Source organism: Convolutriloba macropyga, chromosome 15 (genome assembly GCF_964194025.1).
Source record: "Convolutriloba macropyga chromosome 15, txConMacr16.3, whole genome shotgun sequence".
In the NCBI taxonomy this organism is placed as follows: Eukaryota; Metazoa; Xenacoelomorpha; order Acoela; family Convolutidae; genus Convolutriloba; species Convolutriloba macropyga.
In genome coordinates, this window is record NC_134482.1 from 26,751,425 (window position 1) to 26,767,693 (window position 16,269).

Sequence of the window (16,269 nt, forward strand, 5' to 3'; positions counted from 1 at the left end):
ATATTATCTCCGACTTTCAAAGGAGGCTGGTTATTGTCCGTCCATTTTTGTCAATGGATTAATGTCCGCAGGTACTCCTTCACTAAACGCCACCACTCGTGGTTCATCAACAGCAAAAAGTGCTTCCATTATTTGAAAGTAGCTGGCTGTTGATTTTCAAAGTTTCTGGTTGGCAGGGAACTGTACGGTCGTTGAATGAGTAAATGGCTAGAAGTGAGTGGTTTTTCGTTGTCGGGTTGATCGGCAACGTTTGTCAATGGTCTGCAAATCAAGATTGCTTCAACTCAAATCATTGTTTCTCGAAGATGTTGAAGTAGAGACGCTTAGATCCCAGAATGAAAGAGTGTGGGCTTGCAACCCACAAATATACCCATTTTTTTCTCACTATAATGGTGCCGACGTTAATTCAATAAATCGTGCTTGCGGTTGCTCCAATAATTTTTTATCGCCATATCCCATCATAAGGTCCTTTTTACATGCATTTATGTGTATAGTGAAAAAAATAATCAAGACTGGTACGGTTGCTCTAATTTGGTTGCGACTTGTGGGATGTTTTACGGGAAAGAGTGAGACCCTCTGGTTTTTTTGGCGGTGATTGAGTCATCGGCAGATTTCATGTTTTGACCACTTTTCCTTAATTCCTAAGGTCATTGGGAACACGCTCAATTATGTTATAAAAATATATGTCATAATTATGTTATAAACATATATTCTAGACTTGTTTGGGTGCTCTTATTTGGTTGGGACTTCTTGTGAGATTTTTCATGTTTTGACTTCTTTTCTTGAATTCCCAAGATCTTTGGGAACAAGGTGCATTTTGATAAAATAAAGAAGTAAATTGAATGGTCAACCTTGTATGGTAGGGGCCGCGTTGGTTTGTAATGACAGTTTTAAATAGCATCCAAAATCTGCAACAGAATCTCAACAAAATCCTAGATGATATTGATGTCTACATAAATTTTTGGGACATTATTAAATTATGTTAGTTTGCAATTGAACCATTGAGTTCATAACATACATAAACATGGGGATCTGATCAATTACTATTTAAATAAAATAAGATACAACAAACAGAAAAAATATTCTCAGTCTTTTTCTTTAGTTTGAGTCGTAATTTATTTGGCCGAACACCAACCTACTTGATCTGGCCATAGAGCTCGGTGGCAACAATGATCAAAGGGGCTCGGGTTATGTATGTACCCGGGTTGAGGTTTTTGCCGAAAAATATTGGGGAAAAGAGTGTAAAGAGTGTAAAAAAGCAGAAATTCGAAGAGAAAGTAAACGAAAAAAAATGTCGAATCTATTAAACTCAAAAGTTGTTAAAAAACATTTTAAATATGTTCAATTGGACGTCTACTCAAAGCCAAAAAGACCATTCAGTATGGTGTAAATCTGAGGAGACTTCAAAGTAAACACAGATTTGAACAAATAACCCATAATCTGAATTCTTTTTTCTTTTTGTATAATTCAGTGGTATCAAGGACAACTGGCGGCGAAGAATGGTTTGCAACTGGCGGCGTTGAAAAGGTGCATTTGAAACTCATTAAGCAATGAATCAGACATGCCATTAACCTGAAAAAGTCTCTCTACTACAGAAAGAAGAACAAAGACAGGCCAAACCAAAAAGCTAAACGAAAAAGTGCTTCATTGTCGTAGATCAAACTTTTATTATTGCAGCACAAATTTCTGTAATTTTTTTTTGTGCGGAGCCGGGATAAGATTTACACCCGTTGAAAAGAAGGAAATAAGTGGACAAAACAGTGTAATTGTAGTGTATTTTTAAGAGTATAATTTCTTCAGAATTGCGGTGTATTTCTAAGAGTGTAATCGCTTCAAAATTACACTTTTCACTCTTTTCCCCACTAAAAATTGGACTAAAGAGTGCAATCAAAAGTATTTTTTAGGAGTGTAAAAAGAGTGGAGTGAAGAGTGTAAAGAGTGTAAAAAGAGTGTAATTTTTACAAAATTACGCTCTTACACTCTTTTCCCTACTATTTAAGAGTGGAAAAAGCTTTACACCCTTAATCTCGCTTAATAACGGTGGACTATGGGTGGACACCTCGGCCCGGGTAATACTGAAACCAGAAAATATAGTATTACGCCTTCTGTATTTTATCTGGTTTTAGAAAGCGACAGCTGTTTTTTTTACAGAACCGACTGCCAGCTGCTGTGACACCAGATACTTCACTTAACAACAGTAGTAGTAGTAGGGTTCCAGAAAAGGGACAGCTTTCAGTGTCTCTTCTGTATCTTAGTGGAGCTAGGAGGCTATCAGTTACAGTTCACAAAGCTGCCCACTTGACAGCCATGGATTTCACTACAGCGTCATCAGGTTAACATTCCTATTTTGAGCCGACCAGTGGTATGTCAATTATATTCAGAGTAACAAACACGAAGTGTGGTGGGTGGGGTGGGTCTAAGTGGATTCAATGTACATTTTTGCTAATACAAGTTTCAAGGGTATGCTTTAAACATAAATTTTCAGCCCTAGAAAATGAGAAAAGCGCCCGCCAATCGCACTAAAAACATTCAATGAAAAGTTTTCTTGGACCTAAGTCTGTGGCTTTTCTTAAAAAAATAGGTTCTCCTTGTTCCAGGCATAGTCGACCACCGCCAGTTTGAACCAACCAAACGTTAACACAACAATTTTGATCGACCAATAGTCGATCAAATAGTCGATTCTGACTATTTGGTCGGTCAAAAATCTTTCATATCCGAAATTCGTAAACCGTCTGTCTTTTCATACGTCAACATCTTAACTAGGGAGATATCTTGTGCAATTACTAATTTGGATAAGATTTTTCACAATGGGGATGGGAAGGGGGTACGTAAAAAGAGCAGCGTTCCAAGGCCTCCAAGTAAGATGTTTTGAACATTTCGAGCTCATTTCACTTGTATTGATCAAATTTCAATTCACAATTCCAGTTAAATCAGTCTGTTATAAAAAGCTGTCTTCTTTTCGGATGGAAGAAATATCCCTATTTGAACCTGAATAAGACTTGGCGCATACTTTAAAATCAATTGATTTTATTGATTTGATTTCGTACGTGATTACACAGCGAATTTTTTTCTTGAACAGTTTAAGAAGTGTTATAAATAGGGTGAATTTAAACGTGTTATCTCAACAGGTGCAGTCTCAACGAAAAAGGCGTACCTAAAAAGGAAACTTAAGTACGCATCTGCTAAAATACGTTAACTTCAACCGCTCAATTTGACTGCATGCCACATTCAATAGAATCTAATATTTAGTTCAAGTTATTCATAACATGAAAAAGACCTATAGTACCAATAATAACTATTCTGTCAGAAATCGATAACTATCACGACATGATACAAAATCTATGAGTAGCTGCCTGAATATACGTACGGAACAAATCATCATTGTGACATTAGAGCGAAGATAAAGCTCTATTTTAATTTTTTTTGCATGTTTTTCAAATCAATTTAGAAATTCTTTGTTTAAAAAGCTGTTTTGAATAGACAGTTTATCTTGATCGTCTGGCATGCGGTCCTTGAAAACATCAGTCACACCTCAATAACTTGTTGCACCTGTTATGAACCTATTAAAACACAACATGCAAAGAGATGGCACATTTTCTTTAGCTCAGCGCCGTTAGAAAACGATTGGTCAATCAGATTGAAAGCTGCTTTCCATTACCTCTATTTGCATTGGTCAGCCCTGTATTGTTTTTGATACCTCTTTAAGTTTCATTAGACAATTTACGCAACCAAAAAAAAAAACATAGCAGGACAAGTCCTAACGAACAATTCAAAGAATTTTCATTGAATAAACAGAAAACTAGACCTAGAACGGACCGTGAATGGATTGGGAAAACCGTTGAGAAAAAAATCCTATCCAAAAAATTAAAAAAAACAGTAAAAATCAAAGTGAAATTGCCGCATGTGAACAAGAAACCACTAGCGAGAAAGCGAATTTTTGTTCAAACACCGTTTTCTCACTCCACTTAAAATTTAGAGCGAAAAATTTCACGCCGCAAAACCACTCGTTTTTTCGCTCCACTTCCTGTTTCGGTGTGACCAAAATCAATACTCCAATTTGACTTCAATAATCATAAAAATGTGAGAACAGATCTCAAAAAAAACATAGCCGGAAGGATTCCGGAAACGACCCGAAGTGAAAATCCATTTAAACGCCATCCAACTACTCATCAAACAAAATGTGCCTTCACTAATTTATGATTATCTTGAAACAAAACCATGAAACAAAAAAGTAAAGAGAATAAAATCAAATCTGTTAATATGATAAAAAATCGGATCAAATTTTGTTATAAATTGAGATCCCGAAAAAACTATCTCTGCAAAATAACTTCATCAAAACAACTAGTACTTACTAAAAGCACTTATGTGAATTTTGAAAAAAAAATACTTTAGGCTAAATTATGAAAAGAAAGCTCTTAAAAACAACTTCCTCTGAAAAACTGGAAAAGTTGTCAAATTTTTTTTAAAATTTCAAACGCATATAAATCCAAAGAAAAATTCCCATCAACCAATAGGGTATCCAGTTGCTCGCAAAACAATAGGCAAATCATAATGGGCTAAGAAACTTAGCTAAAAACAGGAAAAATCGAAAAACTGCAAAAAATTAAGAAAAATAGTTCCACTTTTTGCCATTTTTTTGTTATATTTCTCAACAAAAAAAGATTTTTACCCTCAAAACTGTAACCATTTGTTATCATAAATTTGCTCAAGTAGAAGGGGTTTCTTCAATATCCATTTGAGCCAGCAAAACAAAATAATCGTTAAAAAAACGCAAAAATTAGCCCGAAAATCAGCCCCAAAACATTAAAAACTTCCGAATTATCATAAAATTCACATGAATCTCCAAAAACCTTCAAAGCACTACCGAAACCAGCCTAAAATTAAAACAAAATCAACCAAACCTCTTAACCAAAGTAAATTAAAAAACTGCTTTAATATGCCGCACGTGAACAAAAAAAATTTCGCTCGCTTAGAGAAAATTTTTTCACACATCAGTTTCTCGCTCTCTCAAAAACAGCCGCATGAACAAAAATCACTCTCTTTTTGCTCCTCTCTTCACTTTTGTTCAGCCCCAAAATTACTCCAAATTTTTTCACGCGTTTCATTTCCCGCTTCAAAAATCACTCCAATAAAATTGATTAAATCGAGTCGTAAAAAGACAGCACCCCAATACAATTCAAATTCTTTGAATTGTCATAATAACGCTGAATTTAAGCTCTAATTTTTTGGTTAATATTGCGAGAAAGAGTTGAGCACGTTTTACTCATTTTAACAACGTATTGAAATGTATTGGTGCGCTGTCTATTTTAGGACATTTGCCCTTTTTTCGACTTTTTCTGTCAAAGAAATTCAAATTGGAGTAGCGATTTTAATCACGTTTGAGTAGTAAAAGAAGCAAAAAGCAAGTAGTTGTAAGGAGTAAATTTGTTTCGAAAAGCTTCTAAAGGGGAGCTTTGACTTCCATTTTTTTTCCTAATCTTCTTTTGATTTGATACCGTAATCATTTTAAAAAGTAAAACATTTGCCATAATAATGCATAATTGCAGTTGTTTAGATGCCAATTGTGGCTTTTAGGACTTAAACGTTACCTGTTTTGGGGGAATGTTAGTAATTTTTGACTGTCTTTGTATTTATTGTTCTGGCACTTGGAATCATAAATTAGAAGTCTTATTGGCGGTATAATGTGGCGAATTTGAGTTTATTTGGACATTTTTTTCAATTCGAACAGTTTCAACGACTTTCACACTACTCGTTTCCAAATAATTAGTGATTTGGATTTTGCCCGCTTCCATAGTTTTTTTCCATAAAATACTATCCGTAAGGACAGAACAAATTCACTCGGTAACAGTCTCAGCAGACTTGTTTTGTGACATAATCTCACTAATGATAGGTACAATTAGCACACTAAATAGCAATATATGAATCTATTCAATAATTTTGTTTGATATTTCACTGTTTTAACGGTTTTGAGAAAATTTGATTTCGAAAAATCTACTCGATTTTTTTGAATATGGGCTGTTTTTTGTTTATCTGTCAATCATCCCTAAAAATGACTGCTCTCATTTGCTCTTTATTGAATCCCAATTTTCTCTTTCCAATGGATTCAGCAGATTGTCGGCAATTTATTTGCCTTTAATATATATTTTTAAAAAATTGCCCAAACGTTATTTTTTCCGTTTATCTAAAAAATCTCAAGGTTAACAATTGATAATGATAAGAATTAGAATTCCTAGATCAACTACTAGCTCGTTTTGCTAATTGATAATAGCAATGTCGGGGATTTGTGTTCCTAAAAAGAATTTGTCTTGATTTTAACTAGGCTCATTGGCGATCGATACCAGATCAATATTTAGCCCGTTATCAGGGCAAATTGTCCTAAATTTACCAAAAGGATTATCGGATCTAATCATCCTCAGATCAAGCAATTAGTCTGAGCCACGCATGATAATGAAAACAATAAATCTATATTTCAACGAATTTGGGTTTTGATAAAATTGAATCTTAGCGACAAAAAATGTCAGACAGTTACTGCATACAAAATTCATGTCCGTTCGGCACAAAAAGTCGGGACGCAGACATTTTGAAAAAATGCATAAAATATATGTAATAAACCGCCACTCCTCAAGGTTTTCTAGCAGTCAGAGTGTTACAGATCCTTTCGTCAAGCTATGGCTGTCCACGTCATCGTCTGACTCGACAACTCTGACATGCGGAGGAAGCGGAAAACGTGGAGTTATAGGTGGATCTAGCGGAAGTGGGCGGAAGAGCAGGCGGACAGGGGTTAGAAAACGGACTTTGCATCCTGTGTTTCAGGAAGCCTTTCTGTTTCCCTTGGAAGCATGTGACGTGGATACAATTGTTGTTCATTTACAAGTTATTGACTACGACAGGTTTGTAAATAAACCCTATTTCTTTTTTAAAATGAGAATTACTTAGTGACTTAAAAAAAGATAAAGCAGAAGGAAGTATAGTCTTCTTACAAACGAGCTGCAAAATGATTAGAATTTACTCAAAAATTTGGCACAGGTCGGCGTTTCCCGGGTTGCTCATCGTACAAAATTTTTAGTAGTCAAAATAGGGCATATACGATTCTCAGTAACCATGATGGTCCACACATGATTTGTATGAATTCTTAGTACAAGGAATATACAAAATATTTGCCCATAACTGGCATTAGCAAGGGTAATAATGCGAAATTCGCGGAGAAAACTTAAAGCAGAAAAAATTGCCGTAACTTTTACCGGTTTTGGTCGCTATGAAAAATGAAACTATTTGCACATAATTGTTGAGAAAAAATGCGTTAATTATGCTCAGCGTCAACTATTGGAGACAGAAACCGTTTCTTACAAAAATGGTGCCATCACCTTTTTCCTACCCTGGTTCACAACAATAATTTGCAGTTAAGGACCAAATAACTGGTGCCAGTTGGAACCGTTTACAGTCAAAGTTGTCCCGGTTATTTTTTGGCTCAAAAACACGGGTATTTTTTTAACAAAACACGTTCAGAACAATCAGTAACAGCCAGGCAGATCTTGCAGTAACTATTAAAATGAAAATCTCATAATTGTCAAATTTTGATCCTTTAAGTAAGTTCATCTCGTTTACAAATTTTTAGCTTTTGCATAAAATGATCTTATTCGTCAGGTTGGCCACCATGCAGGTCAATGAGCAACGCAGATAGCTTGTGTTTTGTTTACGCAATGGGTGACAACAAAATTCTTAATAGGAAACATCGTCACACCCCAGATTCACTAGGAACCCTCACTTTTGTTATGTCTGGCTTCCATCTTCTCTGGAACCCCGCCCCTTTTCAGAGGTACACGTTTTGGGGGACTTTAAGGCCCCAGCAGCTGTTATCGCTGCATCAAAATCACCCATTTAGTGCAACCTATGTGCCTCCTTTCACTCCTATCATCAACCTATGTGATTCGTTAGTCCTACAAGGATCAAATTTTTCTTAGTAGTCTATATGCTTTCTTAGTAACCAAACAACGATCATAAATGAATTCATGCACGTCATACAATAACTGCTGTAAATATGAATCACATGTATTAAGCTTCTTAAATGCTTTTCTCACAAAAAAATTCATAACAATCATTCATGTTTTTTACAATCCAAGAATTGGATTGTATTGCTGCTGTCTTTTTTTATTTTTGTAAGATATTTTTTAAATTCAAAAAATTTGAATTGTATTGGGGCACTTTTTTTAAAATTCTGTTCACACATCTTCATGATTTTTTAAGTCAAATTGCAGTAGCGATTTTGATTACGCCGAAAAAGGAAGCGGAGCAAAAAAACGAGTGGTTTTGCGGCGTGAAATTGTTTCGCTCTAATTTTAAAGGAGAATGAGAAAACGGTGTTTGAACAAAAATTCGTTTTTCTCGCTACTGGTTTTTTTGTTCACAAGCGCCAATTTCATCTAGATTTTCTCTTTTTTCGATTTTTTGGATCAAATTTTTTTCCAAATGTTTTCCCAATCCATTCATAGCTCATTCTAGACCTAGTTTTTTGTTTGAACCAATATTGTGGTTTTTTGTTCACACGCGGCATTTTGACATTGATTTTCTGTTTTTTTATCTGATTTCTTAAAATCGTTTACCCAATTCACTCATAGTCCGTTATAGGTCTAGTTTTTTGTTTAGTCAACGAAACATCTTTGAATTGTACGTCAGGGCTTGTCCTGCTATCTTTTTATTTTGTAAGATGTTTACACACCTTTTTTCATGACTTTGAGCATTCAAAATGGAATAAATCGGTAAAGCTCAGTTGGCATCAAGTTTCGTTAGAAACCAATAGCCGCATTTAGTCCGTCAAGTGCTTAGAGAGGTAATACAACTGGGAAGGCCGTATTTCGAGGTTAAAACATCATTTTTAGGAGTTTTCGAGCCCGAAACGTTGCAATTTTGAGCGTTTTTTCGTCTATTTTCAAACTTTTTGTTGAACCAGTCTAGAATAGAGGTATGTAGAAATTGATAAAGGTCTTTTGCAAGACATTTTTACCTTTTATGACCGCTTTACGAGTTATTTCTTTTTATACCCGAAACACAAAAACGCAAATTAAAACAAAATTCCACAAATTTCTTCAGATTCTTGAAAATTTTTGCCATTTTTGAGTTTTTCAGCTCTAGCTGTCAAGCAACCTCCTCAAAAATTTGATAATAGGTTACTGCATAGCTTCTAGTGGCAATGAAACAGATTTTTTATTATCACGAAATTTAGCAATTGTGTTTGAATAAAACTTGAATTTTTTCAAGATTTTTTGAAGTTCTTCGCCAGCGAGTGTTCTGAGACCATGGGCCCAGGAGTCTTCTACGGTTTGATAATAAGTTACTGCATAGTTGCCAGAGGAAATGGATTGGTTATCAATATTTTGAAAACACGAGTCTTGGAAATTTTTTGATAAACTTTGATTTTTTTGATATTTTTGAAAATTATTAGCATGTTCCAAATTTATTCATCTTTATGAGCCAGTGAAACTCTTTGAAGTTAGAAATAGAAATACTGGATAGTCTCTGGAGACAATGAAATGGTACTGATATTTTTAATATCACGAAAATTAGCAACATTTTGTTAAAATTTGCCATTGTTTATTAATTTTGAACATTTTTTGTTTTTTGCTGAGTTTAACGATCTTGACAGACCAACGACACATTTTAAGGTCTTGAAGATGCGTCACATGGCAGCACTCCACTGGCCAAAACATGTCAGGAAATTTTAAAACTTTAAAAATTTTGCAAGTGTCAAGTTTTTGGATTTTAAAATTTTGCATATCTCATATTTATCTGCCTTTAGTGGATAAAAAATCTCTTTCAAGTCTTGTGCGTGAGTTAATGAGTATATTGAACTGTTTCATATTTGGCCTTCAGGGCAAAAGCTTCAACAGTTTTAGCAATGAATATTTTGTTTAGTTTGTTTGGTTATTTTAGTTTCTCAACTTTTGAGATTGTCTTTTTGGCTGGTTTCAACTGATGTGCTGGTCAGGTACATTAGTTTTCAGTTTTTCATTCAATTCTTTGGATTGTATTTCAGGACTTGTTCTGCATTGTTTTTTTTCATTTTATACAAGGATCAAGCATGATTTCTTTTGAACGGTACAAAAATACTATTAGGAAGGTTATGATTTGTACGACATGACCTTTGTATGACTACTAAGAAATAAGGACCCGAGTTGCGGTGATAGTTCTTTTTCCTTTTCATAATTGGAGGTATAATCTTAAGAGGCAGAGAGAGTACCCAAGGAGAGGTCAAAAACCAGAGAATTGGACCAGCCGAACTTTAGTTACCGATATAGGCGACGACTCGATTCAAGATCCCCGGCTATGTTTTCCAGCAAAACATAAAAGGTTATAAAGACTTGTATAATTTCAAGGTAATCAAAAAAGATACAAAAATTTATGTTGTCTGGAATAAAATCTTGTAACAAGTGGCAGCAAGGATCATGTATGTTTTCTTAGCTTCCAAGCTAAGATCGTAATAGGGAATACGTTTTGATTTGCGCGACATCATATGTGATCTTAGTAGGATTACCAGGAAAGGTCAGCCAGTGTCAAAGTCTGGCTATACTTGATTTGGCCCATACCTCTTTCATCCTGGATACCAATTATATGATTACTATAACCACTGGACTGTTGTTGACCACTTAAATTAAAGTTATTTGGAGGTTTTTGTATTAAGTTTTTTGAGTAGAAAAAGTATGCATTGCAGGTACAAGCGAAATGACCTAATAGGCAGCGTGGCTCTCGGATCCAGGCTTGGACTGGGTTCAAACGGAGACAGACCAGGAGGGGGAGTGGTGACAAAACAGGGCGCCAGTCAGTGGGCGGAGGCTACAAGACACAACCCTGGAAAAAGTGTCTACCGGTGGCATGATCTGCAGTAAAACATTGGGCTCTTTCTTTCTCATTAGAGCCCTCCAGTATGCTATATTTACCGTAACAGTGTGGTTCGGGGGTAAGTTCTATGACCACTAAGCTGGGGGGGGGGGGGGGTAATGAGAAAGACCCAGAAATTAGACACTTAAGGAGCTACATTGAGCTAGTGATGATGATTTAAACTTATCCTTATTAGGCATTTTGAGATCATATACTTTTGCGGATCAAATACAGTTTTTCTCTGTTCAGAGTATTTTAAATTGATAATAAGATCTGTCAAGCCTGATTGACAAATAATTCTGTTTCAGCGCTGAAGCATTACAAAACAAGTATATCAATAAAAACCAGCGCTCATACAGCATTTCAAGTATAATTTTAAGTATGTCCAGTTAAAACAAAGATTAATCGTTCAGCCTAGCCAGTGTAAACTCACAAAACGTGTAAATAATTTCTCAAAATTCAAAATATCCCTAGAATACTTAAAACCGCTGGTCAAGTGTCTGTAGCTTAAACGCTTAAAAAGCAGTACGTATAAGTGGCAAGTTTTCAAGTATGTCAATACACCTTTGGGGTCCTTAAATCAGTGTACAACAGTAGAGTGGAGCGTTAAAGTGTAAGAACCCTGTGCAAACGAAGGTAATCAGGAGAGCAAATAAACCTTTTACTGTGCGTACAGGGTGTCAAATTTAATAAATACAGCCTTTTCAGAGTGGGTGGTCGATCAATCGCCCTACAACCAACGAAATTCAATAACTTCCACGAAATGAAGAAAGCACGTGACTGTAAAACTAAACACTTGGAAAAATACTTGATAAAATTATAACCACTAATATACTGAACGGCAAACGTAAGTTAGCACCCCTATTTTCACGAAGTAAAAATTTTCGAGGCAAGATTATTTCAACTTGAAAAAGTTTAACTATGGTACCAAAAAGCTATCTACAGCAGAATTTGTGCCATCTAAGTGTTACTTTTGCTCAAAATGTTTGATTCTCACTAAAGCATGAATATTTTACTTTTAAACGCGTTTTCATTGTCATTTTCTCCGCTTACACAGAGAAGAATGTTAAGCTGCTTTGTTTATAGCCGCGAAGCGATAGCTGAGGTTATTATTGGCCTTCTCTTCGTTTTTTTGTACTTCAAAGAATTTTCACAATTCAAAGAATTTGAATTGTTTAGGGCGCTGTCTTTTTTTACGACTCGAAGAGATGTATTGGAGAAGTCTTTTTTTAAATCAATTTTATTGGAGTGATTTTTGAAGCGGGAAATGAAACGCGTGAAAAAATTTAGAGTGATTTTGGTGCTGAACAAAAGTGAAGAGCGGAGCGAAAAGAGAGTGGTTTTTGTTCATACTGCTGTTTTTGAGAGAGCGAGAAATTGATGTGTGAAAAAATTTTCTCTAAGCGACCGAAATTTTTTGTTGATGTGCGGCTTTTAAAAGCAGTTTTTTTTTGCAAATTTTGATGGTTATAAAGTTTCATTATGATAATGTAGTACTTTTAGGTTTCTTTTGATAGGAATTGAAGGTTTCAAGTGGTTAATTTGAGTTTAAAGCTAATTATGAGGTTTTTGATCAGTTTTGCTGATTTTTAGACGAAATTTAATGATTTTTGCCTATTATTTTTGTTTTAATGCATTATGTGGGATTTGAATAGAAGCTTGTTACTTAAGGAACATTCAGATACCAATTGGCTGAAGTTTTCTTGCTATAAATTGTTTTTTCTTAGGAAAATTGACAGAAAAATTGAGAAATTTTAAACCGTTTTTCTAATTTTTTCGCCTTTTTTTAATCATAGACAAGTTTCTTAGCCTATTATGACTTGTCAATTGCTTTGCGAGCTTTTCATTGCTTCAATTGCAAAGGAACTTTACTCGGTTTTATGCTTCCTCGCACTATTACCAAAAATAATTAAGTTTTTTCAATTTTTTTTTGTTCAATTTGTTTTTGAATGCCGTCTCTATTCTTCCTTAACTTTTTTATGGCATTTTTGGAGGTTCAGGGTTCACAATAGTTGTTCTAGTTGTGCAGTCATAAGTGTGGACAGTTTTCTCCTTCATGTGTCCGGAATTCTTCCGGCTATGTTTTTTTAAGATCTGTTCACACATTTTCATGAGTTTTGAAGTCAAATTGAAGTAGTTAATTTGATCACGCCGAAACGGGAAGTGGAACGAAAAAACGATTGGTTTTGCGGCGTGAATTTTTTTCGCTCTAATTTTAAAGTAGAGTAAGAGAAAAGTGCTTGAACAAAATTTCACTTTCTGACTAGTGCTATTTTATTCACATGCGTCAATTTTACTTTGATTTTTTTCAAATGTTTTTTTCAACTTTTGGAGATCGGATCGATCCATTCAGAGCTCATTCTAGACCTAGTTTTTTGTTTTAACCAAATTTCCATTTCTCGCTAATGGTTTTTTGTTCACATGCGGCATTTTTACATTGATTTTCTGTTTTTTTTTTAATCTGATTTGTATTAGAAATGGTTTTCCCAATTCACTCATAATCTATTCTGGTTCTCGTTTTTGTTTAATCATTGAAGAATGTTCGAATTGTACTCCAGGAATTGTCCAGCTATGTTTATTTATTTCGTCGTCAAGGTTTTTGTTACGACTATATGACGTCACAATCGCTTGAAATCTGCTTTTTGTTAAATCGTTCATGCAATTTCAACTGCATTTTTTTTTGTTCATTCGTGTGACTAAATTTTTGGTCACACATGACTTACCTCACTCTCAAAAATGACCTCCTCTCCTAAGTTGACTTTTCTTTACTTTAATTCAAAGAGATAAGGTCAAGTGAGTGCTTATCACTCTAATTGAAGGTAACTTAAGAGCACCTCATAGAGGCAGCAAGTTATGCAGATTCTTAATTAAAATTTAACATCTCATTTCGTAATGAAAACTAAATTTTTTAGTCATGTCTTCTTAAATCTTTTTGAGACTGCAGATCTGCAAAGCTACTGCGGCTATTTCCTGGCAATCTGCCGGCTATGTTTAATTTAATGTTTGCCATGCTGTTGCGATTGGAAAGGTCCAATTTTGATAGTCAGAAAACAAGAGTAACTAAGCTTAAAATCAAGATAGTAGTATCAAGATAGTTCACAGTATGCATACTAACTACAGCAAAAGTGTAACAGCCTCTGGTCGTCTCTAGCGAAGAATCATTCGAGTTGTTTAGAGAAATGGAACGCGATTTCTAGGCAAAATTTTGAGGTTACACAAGCAATTACTTACCTCGTGGGGTACAAAACAGCACCTTGAGGAGGCAGCGAACCAAATGGAATCAGAAAGCAGCCGATAAATGCCAGAACCAAACACGAGTAAACCCAACACAGAGGAGCCAACAACGAGCTGATCCAACCCAAAATACCGAACAACAACCTGACACAACCCAGAGGCGACAACAACTCGCCATCAGAAAGCTGAAGGGACAGGAACGAGCTGAATCAACCGACAGAAGCCATCAGCCCAAAGGAGCCGACCCAACCCAGAGGAACCAGCACCAAAACCACCCAAGTCAGAGGATCCAGCAATGAGCCGACCCAAGCCAGTGCAGCCAGAAACGAGCCGACCTATACTAGACGAGCCGACCCAACTAAGAAGAGCTAGCAACGATTTGACCAAAATCAAAAGAGCCAGAAACAAACCAAACCAATCGTAAGGAAAACAAAATTGGGAAGATAATAAAGCAGTAACCATAGTAAGCTGAACCCGTTTAAGAAATTGAGTTAGTTCTAGTCACTAATGACGACAACTGAAATCACTAAGGCCGAGGTTGAAAAAACTCTAACAAGGAAAACGTTGCCATAAATTTTCATCGCAAAAGTTCATCGTAAAAAATTTTAACGTCTCAAATAATCCGAAAAAGCCAGGCACTATATAATTGCTTTAAGCTCTGTGGAAAAAAACCTTAAGCAGATCCACGGCTCAACAGACGCCAGAGCTTCATATCAATGAAACTTTTATTAAAGACAACAGAAGAAAAGGAGCAGGAGATCAAACAGCGTGCAAATTACTTGTTTGTGGAAAATCCACACAAAAACATCAGAAACGCTGTGACTGATCACCAGCAAAAATTACGCTTGCGTATTCTTGAATGCAAAAATATTGTTAACACTTTGGACGAGATCATCAACAAAATTTAGAGATGAGGTTAGCGGTGAATCTTCTCACAACGAAAGGAGAAGAACATCCAACCAGGAGTTGTGCAGTGGTGATCATCTAATAGACCCTATTCAAACAAGTTTTACTGCATGTTCTATGATCTAGTTACATATGATCTTGATTCTATGGGGAACACAAATTGAAACTAGAACTATCCCAGAGGCCAAATGACTAATCAGACATGCGACTGGAACAGCGAGGCAGACATGAGCAACGCAAAGCTTCAATCCGGATGCAACCCGATATACACCAATGTAACACGGGTTGATTTCAAAAGTATATTAAACCTTTAACAAATATCAGTGCCAACTTTTGATGACAAGTCTCCTCTCTTCATTTCAATGATACACGATAATGCCACACAATCGCTATGCCAAAATTGCAACTCACAAAACAACGAATCATTTGTTGCCTGTACAAGTCAAGCAGTTAGTCCAAAGATCTCAAAATTTGGATTAAGTTTCCGAACTAAATGAACTACTATTCTTTTGAGAACAGTGAAAGACAAATTGCTCAGATAGTATTACTTAAATGGACAACATACCCTATTTCAAAGAATTAAACGAGGTATGGAGGTATGATAAAACGAATTTGGAGGCATGGATGATTAATCACCAGACCTTATTTATGACACAGTTAAGAAAAAAGTAGTCAAACACTCAGAGCACCAATTCCATAAACAAACTTCAATTCCATAAACGATTTTTCAGACAACATGGCATAACCACAGTCTAACCTCTCTTCAATCTGGAACCATCCAATTCATAACATTTTGTACTACTTACCAGAAAGCAGCAATTGAGCAAAAGTACAATCTAGTTAGAGACCGCAATATTTGCACAAATTGCTTGAGCAGTACTCATAGCAAAGTTGTGTATCAATTGAGAGATGCAGGTAATGTGACGGTAACCACTATACATCTATGCAAGACCTCCATAAAACAGCTCCTCGCTGTTCACCCGCCGCACACACGCAGTAATAATAACACATCACAAAATCCCTAATAGTCAAGTCAGACAAGTAATTTGTCCCTTATTGTCGGGCTTCGGCAGCAGTCAATTCAAGAATAAGTATGCAAGCGTTAGGGCGTGCTTTAGGGAAGGCAGCCACAGATCGTCAGGTGAAGGAGGATGGAAGGGTGGATGAGGGTTGGGGGCTCAGTGGGGGGGTGCGGGGCGGTGGTGAGTGATTGAAGGTTTTAACTGCGGGGGTCAAACTCTTAAAATAACAACCATT

At 35.8% G+C, this 16,269-nt stretch overlaps 1 protein-coding gene across 1 annotated transcript in view; it reads left to right on the plus strand.

Annotated features, from left to right (window-relative positions):
* Positions 1 to 10,880, plus strand: part of LOC142354133 (uncharacterized) — a 52,234-nt gene extending 41,354 nt beyond the window's left edge. Inside the window, exons 8-10 of the mRNA XM_075406401.1 lie at positions 2,152 to 2,332; positions 6,653 to 6,890; positions 10,706 to 10,880. Coding sequence (XP_075262516.1) covers positions 2,152 to 2,332; positions 6,653 to 6,890; positions 10,706 to 10,880 — 594 coding nt within the window. The remainder of the gene's footprint in view (positions 1 to 2,151; positions 2,333 to 6,652; positions 6,891 to 10,705) is intronic.
* The last annotated feature ends 5,389 nt before the right edge of the window (positions 10,881 to 16,269 follow it).